The sequence below is a fragment of the Monopterus albus genome, unplaced genomic scaffold (genome assembly GCF_001952655.1).
Source record: "Monopterus albus unplaced genomic scaffold, M_albus_1.0 scaffold56.1, whole genome shotgun sequence".
NCBI lineage: Eukaryota > Metazoa > Chordata > Actinopteri > Synbranchiformes > Synbranchidae > Monopterus > Monopterus albus.
The window spans coordinates 2,515,035-2,535,307 of record NW_018127936.1 but is presented as its reverse complement, the minus strand read 5'-3'; the positions used below and the strand labels follow the sequence as shown (position 1 = coordinate 2,535,307).

The following is a 20,273-nucleotide window of genomic DNA, read 5'->3' as shown; positions in this document are numbered from 1 at the left end:
ACGCATTCATGTTTAACACACATATATGCAGCTCACAGCAACCTGCCATATGTAGGCACGCAGTTCAGGCAGCGGTCTACTCAAACTGAACAAGGTCATGCAAGGCACTGTTGTTCAACCATGTGGGAAGTTGTTTTTTTACAACACCTGTAGGTTAGGTGAGAAGCTGGTTATCAAAGTGGACAAGTTATAAACTGGAGGCACAGTAGACAGTGAAAGAGTAGAGGTAACACAACTCCGTATAAACATGATGTGATGTTTTGGGTGGGTTCTTGCACAAGGGTTCAAGCCCAGGGCTTACAATTCTCATCATACACTGTTCATAGTGCAAACTGATGACTTTGTCTTTGTCTTGTAACATCTGACACACTCTGAATCACTCCAATACCAATCTGATTTGGTTTGAATGTGCCGTTTTCATAACTTTGTAAAACTGTCTCATCTCTTAACTCCTTATAGGGGAGGGCTGCACTACTGTAAATGTCATTATAAGACGTAACAATTACTGTACATTAATAGTCAACCATCTGTGTTAACTGACATACACCTTGGGGTTGAGGTTTATTGGTGGAAGGCTTCATGAAAGTTAAATACTATTGTGTCATATGAAAAATAATTCAATCATTCAGACAGCCTGAGGATGGCAAGTGTGCCGATATGCACCAATGTATTTTATAAAGTCTTAGCCCAGATTTATTAAAGGCCTTTTATTATTAACCATCCACTTTGGTGACTGAATTGGATTTTTTGTGCCACACCACATCGTACCCATGGACAGGAGCAGATCTTTTGATAACATTATGCCATATCAAAAGGTCCATAAATGCTCGAGGGGTTTCTTAAAAACACAAATGAAAACAGGTTACGACCTTTAAAATTACAAATTAAAATCAGAGTTCACACTATTGTAGGTACTGTAGGTTCTTCTGGAGAGCCAATAATACACCAATGGAAACCTGTAACATGACTGGTTATCCATTTCCAGTCAAATTAATTACATTTAAACATATAAAAATGACACAATAACAGAGTTATAAGGAATAGTTATTTGGTTTTCCTCTTCTGTGTTGAACACAAGCTGTGAAGGTTTAGCAGACAGAGAGAGCATCTATGAAACACTGAGCACTGGGCATGTCCATCGCTAAGCAGCTTTCTACAGCTTTCAGACTTTCCGAACAGCACTTTTTTGGAGGACACTCCCATCTTCATCATGCATTCTGCGCATTCACCTAGAACACATGCATGCATGCACAATGATTGTTTCTCTCTCTCTTTGTGTCAATCAAAATAAACCTGTCAAACTGTAACTTGACTTTACAGTTCGAAATGTGGCTAAAGGAATAGACGTCACAAATCACTTGAAGAAAAATAATGCTGAATTACATACATTAATTAGAAATGTGCAGTTAATTGGTGAGTAAGATGAAGTATAAGAAGAGTCACAGAGGAAAAACAAGCAGAAAGATATAATCTGACTGTGAAAGTCTGGACATGACTATTAAATCTTCCTGTGTTAGCAGCTACACACTGACTGGAGAGCTCACTGCATCTTCACATCGTACATTCTTGACTATCTCATTACAATGGCACCTGTCAGTGAGTGGGGATATTAAGCAACAAGTGAACATTCAGTCCTTGAAGTGTACCTAATAAAGTGGCTGGTGAGTGTGTATTTCGCAGGGCATGGCATAACTGCATTCAGTGTTGACCTCCAATGTTGTCTTTTTTTCCTCAAGGTTGAAAATTATGTTTCAACCCTGTGTAGTGAACTGTGCTGCACAGAAGGTGTGATCTGAAGTTGTTTACGTATAGGTTTAGGTTCATATTTACTTGGGATGGCTCCATTGAAAGTATTCTTGGAAGGTCAGACTGTTCCCCTGAGGTGTCTCACTGTTACAAAAAGCCAGAAAAGATCAGTTTCTAATGGGTCAGCAAGAGAAGGAGAATCCTGCTCTCCTATCTTCTTCCTAAACTTGGTACCTGGCCAGCTAAGCCATTAATACATGACTTTTGCAGTTCTGCACAATGGTAGTATAGGCCTCCCTCTTCTTTTAATTAGAATTGTGTGTAGCTGGTATCAGTGACCCTGGGACAAAAAGAGAGTTACAATATTTCCATACGCCATGGCCTTTCACATGTAAATGCAACTCTGCTCCCCTAGCCGAAACAAATTACAGCCAACTGCTGGTGGCTGGACATGAATGGGCGTTCTAATGTAGTCTTCATCTACAGCGGGCTGGGGAGCAGCTGGAACAGGGAAACTGAGACGAGGGAGAATTTATGTGACAGTGCAGAGTGTGACCGTTTTTTTTTTTCTTCTTCATATTGAGTGTGCCATACAGCCGTACTGTGACGAATGAGGCTTGTCTCCCTGAGCATCTGTCTCCAAGGACTCACTCAGGGGCAATTAGAGCTGTGGGATAATAAGGGATATACTCCAGCCCCACTTAATGGTGGCAAAAGGGACAGGGCCTTTACACAGACCTCTGACATCTCACACTTTTGTGTTACAGGAGGGGGCGTCTGATGAAGCCCTAGATTCTTGTGTAAATTAAATCAACCCTCAGGAAAAGAGTAATGGTTTGTGCATACAAGTTAAGGGTTGACGAGAGTTTTACATCACCGAGCTGTTAGACTGACAAATATGCACGATACTAAATCCTTTTGGACTCATTCTGAAAGTATTTATGGTTTACAATTTAGTTGTTTTTTTTGTACAGTTCTAGCAGCTATATTTTCATCATTAATTGCTGAGAACTCAGCAGGTTTGCTCAACCGCACTTTATTTGGTCGCTCAGAAAAACTGAAAACTGAAAGGCTTGAATGATGGTGCTGTATTCAGCTCTGACTGTGCATCCAAGCAGTTTATATCCCAACTGTTTATTTACAACCTGTATTATTGTCTCGTCGACCTCTCATGTTTGTGGCCTACATGTACCCCTTTTGTGATTTCATAACATTCCCAAGTCTCATTAATGACTTTGGTGAATACAGTTATTCCAATTCATTTTTTAGTTTTTTGTTTTGTTTTGTTTTTGAGCTGTAGGATTGGTGCTGCAAAAGAAGAAACTGAGAACTGAGGGCAGACGGGGATACTGTATCACTCTCTAGTAAACACCGGTTAGTGAAGCAGACACCCTGTTGCAGGGATTTGGTTTATGCTACTGCTGTTTTCCACTGCTGTGTTGGCTACAGGCCAGCGAGGTGGACAATCTGTCACTGCACCAAGTTTTTTCTCTGTGTCTGCGCCCAGAGCTCAAACAGCAATATTTCCTTTACAAAATGGCAAAGGACGACCACACTATACACTCTAGTCATTTGCTGACTGTGATGTTTGATAAACTATCTGCTGATTTTACCACAGTGGTATTTTTTTGAAAACCCAGGATCTAGTTTCAACCAGCCTGGATCTATAGTTATAACAGTGTACAGCACCGACAGATATGTAAAGAAGTAAAATCATCTTTCACTCATTCAGATAAAAAAAAATAAAATTCCAACCACAACAGGGAAAGAAAGCAACTCCCCAATCCACACACAGTCATAAATGAGGGATAATCAGCACTACTTGCTGTTTTGTGTTGGGCCAGTGGCCAGGGAGATCTGTTACTGATGATACTGTAGCTTACAAACGGCACTTAACCACTTGCCTTCTATGTGCTACCTTCATACTGTGATTAATATGTTCACCTAATATGTTCACCCAATATTGTTTTTATCTATTTGTTCCTATATCTCTGCACTTCAAAATAGCTTACTTTGCAGCTGAAAATGGTCTAACTGAGGATCAGTAAGGGTTGGCCCAATGATGCTCCAGAGTGTCTGGAGGTCAGGAGAGTAGGTTTAAGAGTCTGACATAAGAGCAAAGAGGGAGCTAGGATTTGAGGAGAAAATCGCCAATGGCAAGAGGCGTCTGGAACAAGTTTCCCAGCAGCCTTATTGCACGTAGATGATCTTTCCTCCACCCAGTGAGAATGGATTCAAGATCATCTGTTAGATAGGTACAATAAAACCTTTGGCAAATGTATCCCAGACTGTTTAAATAGATAAAACCAGACAAAATACAGGCACAGCACATGACATAGCCATGGGAAATACACAACGGCCACAATACACAACACTGACAAAGGTGTAGGCAAAAACAGGCACAACCACTCCATCCACGGCACTCCACAGACTGAAGGACAGACACAATACAGACGGACGTTCAAATCAGATTTTACACTAATATGCAGACCGAAGCCATGCAAGGATGGAAACAAAGCATGCACACAAACACATCGATATGAGTAAAGATGTCAACACACACATATCCCTCACACACCTTTTCTGTTTCTCATTCTCTCACACACATACACTGTGATTTAATCCTGAACACAAACACAATGGTACAAATGACAAGCATATTTTATAAATCAGAAGAACCCACAGGAAAAATACTTGGACTGTTTTCTCTTATCAGTACTGTAAACCTGTGTAGTGTGATGTAGCCTACTTAGCAGGAAACTCAGGTGTACTTAAAACCTGTATAGAGTCTATGGAAAATATATCAATATATTTTGCCTGTGGACTCTTGCCATGAGATATACTGCTTGTGGACATTAATTTCAGAGAAATCACAAACACTGATATAGATGTTACGATAGACACTCATATATATACACACACACACACACACACACACACATATATGAAACGAAAAGAAAGAACACAAAACAAAAAAACAAATTAAGAAATAAAAGGACATGAACAAAGAAAAAGCTCCAGCCTGATCCCACGACACCTGACTGAATCAGATCACAGCACAACAGCAACAACAACACTAGAAAGTCAAAAAAAAACAACCCAGAACTTCAATACCATAAGCAACACACAACAAAAACAAGAGAGGTAAAGATAAAAACAACAACAGCAGCAGAGCAACAATAGTGACACAGACTTTAAGTGACAGATACAAAATGGTCAAAAATACAGAATATAAATATACACACACACACCCACACACACATATATAATATATATATAAATAGGAAAAGCCAGATATACGTGTTGCAGATATTTACTTCATCATCATAGTGCCATACTCCTTGGCCATCCGGCATCTCAGAGCTCACACTACTGTCCTGATCGATTAGCCAGCGATGCACGGCGTGGGCCTAAAAGGACATACGACATAAAGACAGAGCCCAGTTAATCGCAACAGTGAGAAGCAGAGAGATGGAGAGACAGAAAAGAAGAGGGCAGGGAGAGGTGGGGGCAGAGGAGAGCAGCCAAGCGGACAGAAAACAATGGCAAGGAAATGAGAAAGATTCCAACAGGACCAGGTGAACATTATATTGACACACAGGTAGAAAACAAGGTGGAGAAGCGAGAGAAGGAAGAGGAACCATCCCACCCCACCCTGCTTGTCCAACCCCTCCTTCTCCAAAAACACACTCTCTGCAGGAAACAGGTCAGGTTAGGATGAGCGGTATGAGGGTAGTAGCATGATGTGGCACGATATGAGAAAACCACACATACAGTGGTGAGCGCTGGGCAGCGCCCCACTGATGGCGATGGAGGATGATCTGGTGCTGATAGCTGGTAGCTCACAGATGGATCAGCTGTGTCACACTGTGGAAAGCTGCAACCTACACACTGAAATGAGCCTGGATTTCTTTGTTGCAGCTGTGTAAGTGACACCTGAGGAGAAGTTCTAGAGTGATTACCCACAATTCACATATAGAAATATGCAACCTCATATGCGCAATCAGTTTTCTTCACAATATACATACATACATACATACATATGGGTGACAAACCAACATGAAGTGTCTTAGTAAGGTGTTGGGCCACCAGAGCAGCTTGACATTGACTCTACAAGTCTCTGAACTCTACTGCAGGAATTTACACTGTTCTTCCAAAAGATAGTCCCTCATTTGGTGCTTTGATGGGGGTGGTGATGCTAACACGTCGGTCCAAAATCTCCCATAGGTGCTCACCTGAGTTGAGATCTGGTGACTGTGAAGGCCATAGCATATGATTCACATCATCTTCATACCCAAACCAATCAGTGACCCAATCATGCCCTATGGATGGGGACATTGTCTTGACACTCCCATCAGGATAGAAATGATTCACCATTAAAAAAAAAATTTAAAAAAGGTAAACAACAACAACTCCATACTGATTTGCAGGGATCCTCATCTCTAAGGGGACAAGAGGACCCAAACCATGTCAGTAAAATGCCTCCCACAGTGTAACAGAGCCACAGGATCCCCTCACTTGTTGTTCCTTTAATTGGTCTCCCTTCCGTATTGAACATATATGCAGATAGACAGTAAAGAATATACAAAAGGGCTGAAAAACAGCAAGAAAGGTTGAAACCCAACAAAAGTTCGATGAGCTTCAGGCAACAGCACTTTTACCAGAAAAACACTGTCGGGTCTTCTCAATGAATCAGACAGACACTCTCCCAAATGTCTTCCTCAAGACAGAAAGATGAATAGTTACAAGCCAAGGCTGATCAGATACCCTCAGTTTAGATTCACTTCGTACACAATCTGTAGCCAGCACTTGTCCTGGACACCCTGAATTTCATATACTCACAACAAACCCTTACTCTTAAGTGCAGTTGTATCAACACCAAAAACAACCAAACAGCTCTTTTTACAACGACCCTGCCTCTTTGCAGCAGAAACACTTTCAAAGATTTGCTCCAAGGTGAAAAAGCAACATCCAAGGATTAATTACCCTGTTATGGCTTCTACTGCACAGTTCCAATTTATTTTGTGCCAGCAATTTTATGGTACTGATGCAAACCGCTATATTTTCACACTGTAAAATAACATTTATTTGTACATTGAAAGACCATTTAACACAAACTGTTGACTGAAAGAGAAAACTGTAAAATGGCCACTTGAACACAAATGATGAGGAAAAGTAAGGATACTGTACATGCACATGTGCACATGTCAGTGTTGTAGTATTCGAGTCCAGGACTCGAGCAATGATGACTCGAACTTGAGCGCTGACTGCATTCAGACTTTTTAGGCTATAATAATTTGGCATAAGATAGTGATATTAAAACCTGCTCATTCGCACCATGCTATGTCCACAGTATCCACTTCCATCAAGCGCACACTCCACCTTTCTATAAATGATTTTTATGCATCAAATTACCGAGCAATATGGTATACAAGGTTCCATTAACCGAATATTTTCCATAATTGATGGAAGAATCTCAACACCATTGATCATTTTGGCAGAATAGGAAAAGTAAGGATACTGTACATGCACATTTGCACATGTCAGTGTTGTAGTATTCGAGTCCAGGACTCGAGCAATGATGACTCGAACTTGAGCGCTGACTGCATTCAGACTTTTTAGGCTATAATAATTTGACATAAGAGAGACCTACTCAATGCACCTCGCTATCTGGGAGCTGACAGCCCACTGAAAAGCCACAAACTGGAGCCAATGGAGTGGGTCTGTGACCCCTATGGACCACAGAGGGGTGCAGAATGAGTGCATGCAGCAGATTCCTCCTGGTGAAGTGAGTGCGTCAGAATCGGGAAGTCTCATGTTGAGAGGAACCTCTAATCACTTCCAGAGAGAAATGTTTCCCACCATCAAAACTTTGGCTGAAGTGGAGCTGACAAGTCCAGTCTCCAGTGCAGTAGCAGAGCTCAGGTTCAGCTTTCAGATCAAAATTTTAAGGGCCATGAGAAACCCAGTGAGTCACCTCTGCAGCAGGCTACAGAAGGTCAGCTGAGTTCAATTCAGTTAGTCTAGTTTCTTGTAAATGAGTTATTCATATTTGCTTGTTTACGCACACTGACCACAGTACTTTTAGTGGCCTTTGCTGTTCATTTTCAAAAAAAAAAAAAAAAAAGTAATTTGCTTTATGTGGCATTGATATTAAAAGTGGCTGCACATTAGCTTGTTCAGTATATTAATTATTTAAAAATATAAAATGAAAATGAATGAACAACGCTATTAAATATAGCTTAGAATTAAAAAATGAAAAATAAATTGAGGGGTAATAATAAATTATGATGGGATTTTTATGAGTCCAGCCTGACCTCTGCAATACACTGTTAGAAAGTTTGGAATAAAAAATGGTGAGAGCTGTGTCAGTTGTGTTTAATGTAGACATTGCTGACTCTGACTCAGGTAACAGGGACTCAACTCAGACTTGAACACAACACTGGCACATGTACATGCATACAACCATCCACACGCACGCACACGCACACAAAGAGGGAACAGGACCTTCTGTGTGTTTGGTGTATCTGTGAAGACAGATGCATTACCTGGTGAGCACATAGTGGCCACAAGAGTCACCTGAAAGGCAAAGTAAATCACAGGATGACATCAGAGGCCAAATGACTGTTAGGACACTTGAAAAGACACAAAACCAGCAGAAGGGGGCGACTAAAACAGACAACCTGAAAGTACTGGAAGTGCATGTGCAATATTTGATGATAAAAATATATTTTTTTAAAATATTAAAAAAAAAAAAAAACTTTCTAGGCATGAAGTTGCACTTTGCATGACCTTAAATAAAAAATATCTGTAGTAACAATGTTCAGCAGCAGTGCCTGTGGACAGGTTTGTGTGTGTGTATATGTCATGCAAATGCGCGTCATCAGAAGAGTTTGTGGTGAGTTGCAGAGCGTGTCAGCTTGGATTAAATGGCATACGGCTAGTGATAACAGGGAGAGAGGGGCGAAGGGGTGGAGGAGGGGGGGCAGAGTGGGGCGAAGGGGGAGAGAGGTACTGATAAGAGTAACAGCCCATGTGCTGAGTGAGAGCCTCAGGGCAGTGAAAAGACATGCTGAGGGAACTCAAACTGTTACACAGTAGATTAGAGGGATAAAGGCACAACACTCAGTCTCTGGCCAACTAGCAGGCTCTTCGTTTACTTTACATCAAACTACAAAACAAGCACAACACAATGTGAGTCATGTATAACAGAATGAAAAAAGGACATCATTTTACTCTGCTTGCTTTATGGGCTTTTAAAAGTGCCTGATGGCCTTTGGAGTGAGGCCTCTCTGGAGGCTGTGCTGAGGATAGAACCAAGGACAGGAGTCGAAAGTGAGAGGAATGCAAGTCAAACAGTCTCACAAAAAGAGAAATGTGTGACAGATATGAAAAAATGATTCAAGAGTAGTCCACTGACAAAGAGGTTTGACAAAACGGGGCATAAGATTTCAATGGCGCTTCATTTCTCACAACCATCATTTGTTATACGTTGACACAGACGACCTCAGGTGGAGCGGAGTATGTTACAATTATGAAAGTACTGGAATGGAAAAGAAAATGCTCTACTGGATGAAACCACAGAAAATGTTAAATTGAACGCTCTCAAATAGGAGCATGAAAACTGGATCTGTATAATGTGACCGTAAAATTTCTTTTTCTTCCTTCCTTAGTTACTTCTACATGAACTTGTGCCTCATTTATACTTCACTACACAAACTATTGCACCGACAGTCAACAAAACCATCTTTTGCAATATCAGAGATGATTACAGCCCAGCACAGACCAGCCCATTAGCTAAAATTTACAAGGAATAAATATGCACAAATGCAATAATACAATCGCAAAGTAGCCCACAACACTATTATGTAAAACACATCACACATCCAGATTAATGAACCCTCAAATCAAAAACCCAGAGGTGGGTACATTTACTTTAGAGTCACTTTACATGTAAAGGTGCTGGTTATAGTGCCACCATCTGGCAGGTTAAAGTTTTATGCAGTGGCTAATATGCCACTCTGAAATGTTTTAAAATCATCATCTATTTTACTGCACTAAAACAAAAAAATTAAAGGTAAATCTGAGTGACTCAAAACAGTGGCCGTGGATAGAGCAGAACATTTGGTTACTTAACAGCCATGAAACAAAGCCACTAAGTCATGATTTCTGAACATAGATTTAGAAGTCCCAAAACAAATCATAAAATAAAGCCAATTTGTGCTGTAGTTTAGAGAAGAAAGAATTTTTTTTGTTTATTTATATATGGCTTTAAGATGTGGTGTCAAACCTCTAGATAATTTTTAAAGTGGGATTTAAAAAAAAAAGAACCTATAAAAAAATGGGCAGTGTACAAATACCAGCTAGATAAAATCTTACAAAGCTAAATGGCCTGAATTACTTAAGCTTTTGGTTTCCCTAATTCATCATTTATTCAAAATAAATTGGCCTGTAGGTTGTCTGTTGGCACACTCCTTAAAATTAATTAAAAGTCTGATTCAGTATTGCAGAGAGCTTTCATCAGAACAAACACTCAGCTCTCTGCTGCTCAGTGGACCTCCCCTTCCACAAAAACTCACTCCCTCTGTGAGAACAATAAGGTAGAGAGGAGATGAGACACAATAAGAACCAGACACCTTTCTCATGACACCCATTCATCAGTCCAGTTAGTTTCAGTCTCTCTTGATCATCCATCTTCCCTATCTATTATCCTCGAGTGCCGGCTAAAAATCAAGTAATCAAGCTCCAATACCATGAGACAAACTAAGCTGATGTCTAGCTAGTTCTTTGTGAAAGCCTGACGTAGTACCTAAACTAAATGGACCCCCACTAAATTATTCAACTCCAGAGGAAAAAGAAAATCAAGTGGCGTTATAACAAGCAGCATCCAGTGAAGTGCAGGGCTATAGAGAGCTCTTCGCATAATCCCAGAAGACATCTGATATATCTGGTCTCCAGTTCTTATTTCAACGCCACTTAAGTGAACATGTCAGGAAAGCCCAGGGGATGTGCCTCTAATGTGATAAACTATGGTGATTAAAGCAAAGATATCAGTGTGCACATGGCGTCTCTTAGCCAAACAGCGTTAGGACAAACTAAGAAAGGTTAGAATCTGGAGAATCTACATATAATGGCACTGAGGCTGGATATAAAACCATGGATAGTGTTGCTGATACAATAGTTGACTTTCAATGTTATATACCAAAAACACTTTTTACATTAAATAAAAAAATATTTTTTCTTCAGGCCCCTTCTTCTCAAATGTTAAATGTCTAGTGCCTTAGATGAACTTTGTATAAATAGACCAAAATTGGGAAAACAGATTTACATCAGAAGCTCCTTACTACAGCTTTTAGTAACTGACCGGTTTTTAAACTTGGTGCTACAGCACATACATTTTTTAGTACCAAAAAAGTACCGAGGTTCCATACCGAGCTGTTACTGGCAGCAGTTTCATTAAACATTTAAAAACAGTTAATAAATGTTATTGTTGATTACGTTCAGTGGGATGATATGATCATACTGTATCAAACTGCTTTTAAAAATTGTGCTAAATAAATGAGTTCCAGAAATCTACAAATAAATCAAAAATAAATACATTTTTTGTTCGAGTAAAAAGTTGTGTAGCAGGTGTTTGCATTCTACTGTATGTCAACTGAATTATTTCATAATTGATTTGTTTTTCATACCTCTCCTACAGTATATTCCTAAACTGATATTAATAATCCTAATAACATATCGCTCAGCCCTACACAAGTAACAAAACAGCAACACTAACACTCTGGATATAAAAAAAATAATTAGCAATACACTAGTTGAAGGTTTGACAGGTTTGTTCCATATGGAGTTAATAAACAAAATGTAAGTCATTCAAACATGTTATTGATTTCATAATCACTGGAGTTCTGGGGGTATAATATAGCTCAAGTTTGATTTGATGATTTGACTGCCCTCAGGACTGTGGGTGTGTTTTGTGTGAGTATCAGGGTTAGATATTATCTATTTATGTTCTTACTAGGAACGACATGACGGACAATAAGAGGCAAAAAAAAATTTGAAATCAAATTTCTTTATGTTAGAAGCAGTCAGCTGCATTACAAAAACAAATAAAACATCACTGCTTTAAACACATGAAAGCGCAGATATTGAAGACTTCCAAAGTGAGAGAAAGTAAGCAGATGACAGAATGAGAAAGAAAGAACGGCCCACTGCAGATCCCAGCCTGATTAATAATGCATAACAGAGAGCTACCAGCTTTGTGCCCAGCAGCAACAGGCTGGGGCTTCATCAGCAGAGGACAGGTGATTTTGGAGGGGCACAGGTGGAACCGCCAGGTGGGATGAAAGAAAAGCATGGTGCAGTCACCTCCAACTCTCACCTCTATACCCTCGTTTTTACCCTCACTCCCTGTCTAGCTCTCCATCTGGGCTCATATTCACTCTGTCCCTTCAGTTCACAATTGTGTATGTGCAGCGTCACCCTCTTCATGCTTTACTGTACACTCTCTATCATCACACTTCCTCAGCCTTCATGTACAGTAAGCGGCCCATAGTGGTATGCACTAGCAGTAAGGGTGACTAAGAGCTGCATACATTGGTCCAGAAAATAATGAGAACACCTTGTATCCATCCTCTTGCAATCCAGTGTAGAAACTCAGCAATACAAAATATTAGTGTGAAAATTTTGCCTAAATATTTATTAAAACTATTGATGGATGTTGATTCAACTTGATAGTTATATTGAAGGCTACAGTGTGTAATGTTGTTATAAGCAACAACAATGGATCAAATAACTACATGTGAATTCACATGAGGTCACAGTGACAGATCCACAAAGAAGTGTCACATGACTCTGCAGTTCTCTGTACAGTTTTACATCATCTTTCAGCTCATGGTTATGTTTTCTGATAAACAACATTACTGCTTTGGTTCACTCACTGATCTGATAGCATTCTTTTCTACATGCAGTGGCAGCTATTTTCAGGGGAAAACACTAGAATTGCTGTCTCGCAGTTGTACAGTATATGCCAACAAGTTGAGTTTCAGTTGACATGCATGTCAGTCCAGACTTGTATAATATACACAATAAAGACTTATGAAATTTAATAAAAGATCAAGTGTATTTAACATGAAGAAATCACCTCAAGGTGTTTCTGAGGTGTCGTGTTTATGAGAATGGGACGGACAATCCAAAAACGTAATGCCTTTGGCTAAGGCTATTGCTAGAATGAAGGTATTTAAAAAATGTCTAAAACAAACAAAAAACACAGTACAGTCCTTGCTTGGCACTAAACATCACAGAGACAAAGTCAGCAACTAGATGTACAACACAGGAGGACACAGCAGAGCACTGAGCAGACATTTCCCTCAAGAGATGGTGGAGACCAAAAATAGAGTTTTGGACCTTTAATTTCCAGATGGACACAACTCTAAATGAAAATACTGTAGCAACTGGATGTGTAAATAACCAAATTTACCATCAAGTCACAAAATATAAACATTATAAAGTGTTACTATGTCAGTGTTGTGTTTACAACTTGTTTCTGCTGTTTGATATACACCAAGTTATTTCCTTGCCAAGTCATGAAATTTTGTAGTGATGCCTAGGAAATGCACAAAAGAGATGGTGGAGACCAAAAATAGAGTTTTGGACCTTTAATTTCCAGATGGACACAACTCTAAATGAAAATACTGTAGCAACTGGATGTGTAAATAACCAAATTTACCATCAAGTCACAAAATATAAACATTATAAAGTGTTACTATGTCAGTGTTGTGTTTACAACTTGTTTCTGCTGTTTGATATACACCAAGTTATTTCCTTGCCAAGTCATGAAATTTTGTAGTGATGCCTAGGAAATGCACAAGGATTTTGGACTGCCAGACTTTTTTTTATAACTCTTTAAAACCTATACTATACTATAAATAATTATTGTTTGGCATTTGTTAAAGCTATCATATGCAGAAACAGAACATAACACAAAAAGGATATTAATAAGCAACTAATCCACATTTGCAAAGTCAGATGAGTCAAATTACCTTCTAATTTAAAATCCTAATAACATTTGACAAACATAGAAAAAGCATGTTAGGAAACAGGAGTCACAAGTAAACCCTCAACATTTTCTTCCATCCATCCGTCGTCTATACTGCTTATCCTAACGAGGGTCACAGCGGGGCTGGAGCCAGTCCCAGCTGACACTGGGCGAGAGGCGGGGTACACTTTGGACAGGTCGCCAGTTTGTCACAGGGCTGACACTGAGAGACAGACAACCACACACACTGCTACGGGCAATTTAGAGACAGACAACCACACACACACACTGCTACAGGCAATTTAGAGTCACCAATCAACCTAAGCTGCATGTCTTTGGACTGTAGGAGGAAGCTAGAGTACCACTCAGGCACAGGTACAACTTGCAAACTCTGCATAGAAAAACACTGGTTCAGCTGGGGCTGGAACTGACCTCTAACATTTCAAAAACAGAATTTGAAAGTAATTAAGTAGGTACTGCACTGCACCACATAGCAAGGTGTTCCTGTTATTTTGTCCATTCCTTCTCAATTCCTCCTGTCCTCACCCTCTACTCCAAGCCTATGGCGGTCAGAGGTTACTAAAGCGGTGAGACAGACAGCACAGCACACACACACACCACTTTGATGTTCTCTGCAATGAAGAGAAAGTACAAACTTTACTGATCCTCTGCTCTGTCTGACAGACAAACACTGGATTATTTGATACTAGGCAGGTGTGATCAAATTTCAGTGTTTACTGTAGTTGGAGGACACTGATGTTGAAAATGATACACGATCAACAATGTTTTCATGTTTTGTGTGAACCACTCGCATTTGTGATGTCTGAAGTAAAGCCTTGTTAAAAATAAATAAATTGAGTGGAAGACAAGATGAGGGACAATGAAGTCGGTTTAAATTTCTTTATATATTTTATTAAAGATATTTAGCTGCACCTCGCTCCTCTTTTTCTCCTCTTTCCATTGGAAACCGTTGCTCTTCCCTCCCAGACTATTTTTATCCAACATTTCATTACCATAATAAAACACATGCATGAACAAAAGAAACTCAAAGAGACAGCACAGGCAAAAATCTGGATTTGAGAAGCTTATTTTCATCTTTCTTTCTTGTCTTCTATTCTTTTATGTTGCCCTTTTCTTTTTATTTGAAGAAAGTGAAAGAGACATGCCTTTTCTTTCAGCCAGTGCCTCATTATGGCGCTTTTCAGATCTGCTCTTTTGTATGGGGCCAGCCCGGAGCCATGCATAGGCATAGTGGAGCAGCCGGTGGATTACCCAGACTCATGTCAACACTTCAACAGAACCACCAACCAGTCCTGCCAAGTGTAGCATGAATGTTATATGCTTTAATAAGTACAGCCAAAGAGCCATGCCAAGGCTCAACCGACAGGAACAGCTGCTGTTCTGCAGACACTACTGTGGACAATACAACCAGGTCTTTAATCCAGGGCATGGTCATCATAATATCATGTCTCAAACTGAACACCAACAAGATTAGACATTCAGAGATGATCCAGATCATTGTAACTGAAATGCATGAGGTCATTGTCTGTTTTTAAAACAGAAACACTACACTACACTACACTACAGCGTCTCTTACCTTAAAGTTAGACCTGTAATCATACATTTTCAGATGGCGTGCATAAAGCATAAGAAGGGACTGTAATAAATTTGGATAAACATCTGGTGGACTGCACAAATTCAAAGACTGCCATCAACTGTAAAAAAATAAATAAATAAAAAGTAAAACTTCTTTTCACCCATCAAATTACTCATTAAATAAAAGAAGCAAATAGTTCTGCTAATTATTCCATCACTTTAACACAATTTCAACTGAGTCATTTATGATATTATAACAAAAACTACACACATTATTTGTATTATTTGACTGATCCTAGAGACAAATATACATACTTTTAAGCTGCTCTGATAAATATTTTTATGTTAACAATGGTTCTAGTAATGACCGCAATAACATGAAAAAAAATGCAAAAAGCTGTTGTTTTTAAAGAAAAAGCTCTGTTAAACCAACTATACTCCAAGCAAATCATCAATTTTTATATACAGTCTATGATCAAAGTAAAACTAAAAGGAGGAAAATTACTGGACTTCTATTAATTAGATGAACAAAAACATGACAAAATATACGACACTGCTCTGTTCCCACTGGATGTGTTTAGCAAGCAAGGTGCCATTATGCAGTGCATATCAATGTGCAATAATGCTCACTTTACAGTTTGTTCTCGCTGCCCCCAAGTGGCCAATAAATAAATAAATAAAAATATAAGTAAATAAATGCAAAATTCTGTCATTCCTCTATCACTGCCACATGTAGTACTCATTGAGGCCATCTGCTATGACAAGCCACTGTTTCTCCTTCTCACACCTGTATATAATTGTTTACACACAGGCACAAGCACACCTGCACATGTAAACCCAGCTGGGTTCATACTTACACATTTACCACATGAACATTTTAAAATAAGTATGGGAGCCAAGCTTTCACAACTTTAAAAGTGTACTAAAGCAATTTAGCATCACACTTCTACCGTGAGACTCACAATGGAAAAATAATCTAAACCAGTGAAGCATAAATCCACAGATATCTTTTTATGCTTCTGCGCCAGCGGCATTACATTTTCAGCAGGTTGTCTGTCTGGCCGGGCCACTCTTGTGAATGCAATATCTCTGGAACACCTTAGGGGAATCTCTTCAAATTTTGCACACATGTCTAGTTGGACTCAAAGATGGTCTGATTAGATTTTGGTGGTCAAAGGTTATGGTCAGTAACCTCCAGTCTGTCCCAGTCCTGTGAACTTGACTGGCAGAGGCATACAAAAACAAAGAGGTAATTCTAGTTTGTTGCGTGTATTTGTCCTTGGCAAAACATTCCACAATGCAGCTGGACTGCTGAGATTTAGGTGTGTATGCTAGCAGTGGCTACTGAGCCTCTAGCAGTCATGTGAAGTGCACTGCAGAGGTCTGCCAAGCTCACTTCATTCCAACTCCTGACCCTCAGATTTTTTTTCATTTTCAGATTTCACACAGCTCCCTCTGCAGCCACAAAAGCTTCATTCATAAATGCAGTAGTACAAATGCCAAAACCTTCAATCAGACTCTAATGTGTACAGTCAGCGGAGTTTCCTTTTGAACATACCTGAATTGAAACCTATGGAACTTTAATGTGGACAGACAAAATCACATAGATGGATGCTGTATAGCTTTAGAAATGAAACTTTATTGCAAGTATGCTTGATTAGATTCACAGTGGGGAAATTGAATCTGAGGAGTATTATTCTCCCTCAAAAGTCCTACAGAGAGGTGTGTACTGTACATTAGGAAACAGTAATAATGAGAGGGAAATGGAGTTCAAGAGCTTTAAAATAACATCTACAAGCCCGGCGTAAAGGTTTGCACCATTACCACTGTAGCTGTGTTCTGTTTGATTCATTCACAAGATAATGAAATATACTGATCATACTGAAACTCCCACAAATATACCTGCATTAGCTCAACAACAGTATACTTTAGCTCACAGAAGCTACTTTGGAAACAAAGCCCAGATGTCATGTCATAAAAGACAAATAGAAACTTTAAAAAGTAGTATCACAAAGCGCCATTAAAGGAGGAACTAGAGCAAGTACTCCTCCCTCAGGTCGCCCTTGCTCTTCTCTTTGTTTCCCTCCTGCTGGTGCTGACTCAGTCCTCAGGGAAAATGCTCTCTGAAACTCTGACTTGTTTCAGTGGGACAGGAGTGCTGCTGCTGATGGTAAAGGTTTGTGTGTTCATGCGAGTATATGCATTTACTGTATTTTACTCAAGTATCACAGGAAACAAGGGAAATAATACTTCTACTTGTCTAGAAACATGGGATTTAACACATTTACACATCTTTTTTTACTTTCTTGCACACACACAACCCTGCAGACCTTGACAATTCTGCTGTCCTATCTGCAATACTATTTGTCTATGGTTTTGCATTTGCTAGCCCCTTAACATTAAATATAGCCATCATAACTAAATGCCTAACCTCAGCCCTTACCCTAATCTGATCCAGATTCCAACCTTAGCTCTAAAACCTAGTCTTAACCCTCAAACAACGCTTCAATGTTTTGAGGACTGGCGAGAATGTCCTCACAATGCTAAATGTCCTAAAAACTGAAATTTGTCCACACAACAATAAAAAAAAAAAACTTGTGTATATACACACACACACACACACACACACACACACACACACACCACAGCTGTTAAAAAATCCATTTGCTGTGTGTGGATGAAGAGGGCACATTGTGTTCCTCACTACAGCTCTGCAGCTAAGAAATGGTTACACACACTTTTACCCACCCTTGGATACACCTTCACATACGGTCTTGCATAATGCATGGATGTACATATGACATATGCCAAGAGGTTCATATAAAGAGATGTTTGCTCTCACACACAGTCATACATTGCAGGCAAGCTGTATGCACCTAAAAATAGCACCCCACTGTCATCATTATTCCTTTCATCATCCTTATCAGTAGTGTGGTCAGTCAAGCCACTTTCCTGGAGCTTTCCTCCCCTCCCCATCGACAATGACATTACCATACCCTCTCTTCAATTCTTGTCCCCCATCTCTCTCATCTGATATTTCCATCTTGCCTCTCCAGGTGCCTTCACCTCTCTTCCACCTCTCTTCTCTTTCTCTCCCTCTCTCTCTACCAGCTTAGTGGGAAGCATCGACAGAACCTTTATCTTGGCAAAGTAGGTCCACTGATCAACCACAACTAACACCAGATGAAACCCAAAGTAAAAAAGACAAAAAGAAAAACGTGGAGGGACAAGATGATAAAACAATACAGAGAAAAATAAAGGGGAAAATACAGAATGTGAGACAGAAGAGAACTGCCACATTGCTCGTGCTTTACATGTTGAAGTTTCATCCAAGGAAAAAGCTACTTAATTCAGTAAACTACATGTTGCTGTTAACAGCAACTTGAAAAGATCTGCAATGAATGGAGTTTTTATGTATCCCATATACATCAATTCTGGAGCCGGTTATTACTGCTGCACTGCCTGACAACTACAACTGTCTCCAATTGTCGTGACCACATATGACCTAGTCTCACTGACAGGACAGGAGGTACAAGGAGAAAGGAGGGGATACTGTTGGAGTTTGTTCCAATTCTCACTTTGCCCTTAACACTTGAAAATTAGTTGGAGAAGTTAGTTAATGCAGCTTTAATTAACTAAACATCTTCTAAACTTAGAAATAAAGCACCAAGGCTAAGAAAACAGCCCTGTAGGACTTGACCTAGAACTACAGTATGCATCACTTATTGGGATTACTACTTAATATCTGATAGAGAAAAACTTAATTGGCTGACTGTGCTCTTTTGAAGATGTTTACATCCACAAAAATGAAGAGGATCCATTTTATTTTATCAGAGCAACAGAGTAGAAGGCCTAAGTTTATAAACACCTTCTTGCTCTGGCCTCTAAAATTCTTTATCTCTGTAGTGTCCATATCTGTTTCTCTCTTTTTGAACATCTTGTCTATCCTGAAGATAGACAAGGTGACCTTCAGGTGGACTGGAAGTTTGCAAGATCCGTTTTTTTGTATTCTTAAGCTCTTGATCTGTACAAAGATTGTAGAGTGTATATTATACACTGTGAGTTGGAGTGAACTACAAATTCTCAACCCCTATGATCACTCAACATCTAGATGCTTTATACAATAAGAGTTCCCCACTGCTGCACACTGTGGCCTGAGAAAAAGGCACTTCTCACAATGCATGTATTCCCTCTCCAAATGAGAAAAACACCAAACACAGAGGAGTCTGTAACCCTTAGCAAAGACCTATGCAACAGAAAAAGAGCACTTAAGTCAGGATTTGATGGGTGAAGAGTGACCCAAGGGGGTTGTCAAAGCTGAGAACATATAAAGAAGCACACATGGAGAGGCTGGGGTCGGTTCAACAGCTAGAGAAAGAAAAGCACAAGAGAGTGAAAAAATGTGAACAACTTAAAAAGTGGAGAGCTGGATTGAAACAGAAAAAAGAAGCCCAAAAAAAGAGAGTAGACAAGAGATTGGACAGGTCTGGATGTGATGAGAAGGAACATTGTAACTGAAGCTGTACACAGTGAGAGGGGGTAAGATGAAAATAAAGAACACCAGTTGAAAAGGTGATATGCCGTTGGAAGGAACACATTTGTACTGGGAGACACAAAAGAGACTTTAAAAAAAATTGTGAATAAATTATCATTAGTGAGAGGTGGCCTAGTACAAATATCTCAGATGAAGAGGCTGACAAAAGACTGACAAATCAAATAATGTGAAGAAAAAAACAACAAGCTGCTCTCAGAAATATCACAGAAGACATGGAACAGCAAAACATCACAGGAGTGTCCCAGTCAATGAAGCTACTACATAAGAATGCAGCAGCATTAACAAGTCCAAATTTAATAAAAAATTATGAATATGAAACATAATTGTCACATCAAACACTCT

At 39.5% G+C, this 20,273-nt stretch overlaps 1 protein-coding gene across 1 annotated transcript in view; it reads right to left on the bottom strand.

The window, feature by feature from the left end:
- ank1a (ankyrin 1, erythrocytic a) overlaps positions 1-20,273 on the bottom strand; it is a 94,694-nt gene that overhangs the window by 51,261 nt on the left and 23,160 nt on the right. Inside the window, 1 exon segment of the mRNA XM_020602476.1 lies at positions 5,064-5,156. Coding sequence (XP_020458132.1) covers positions 5,064-5,156 — 93 coding nt within the window.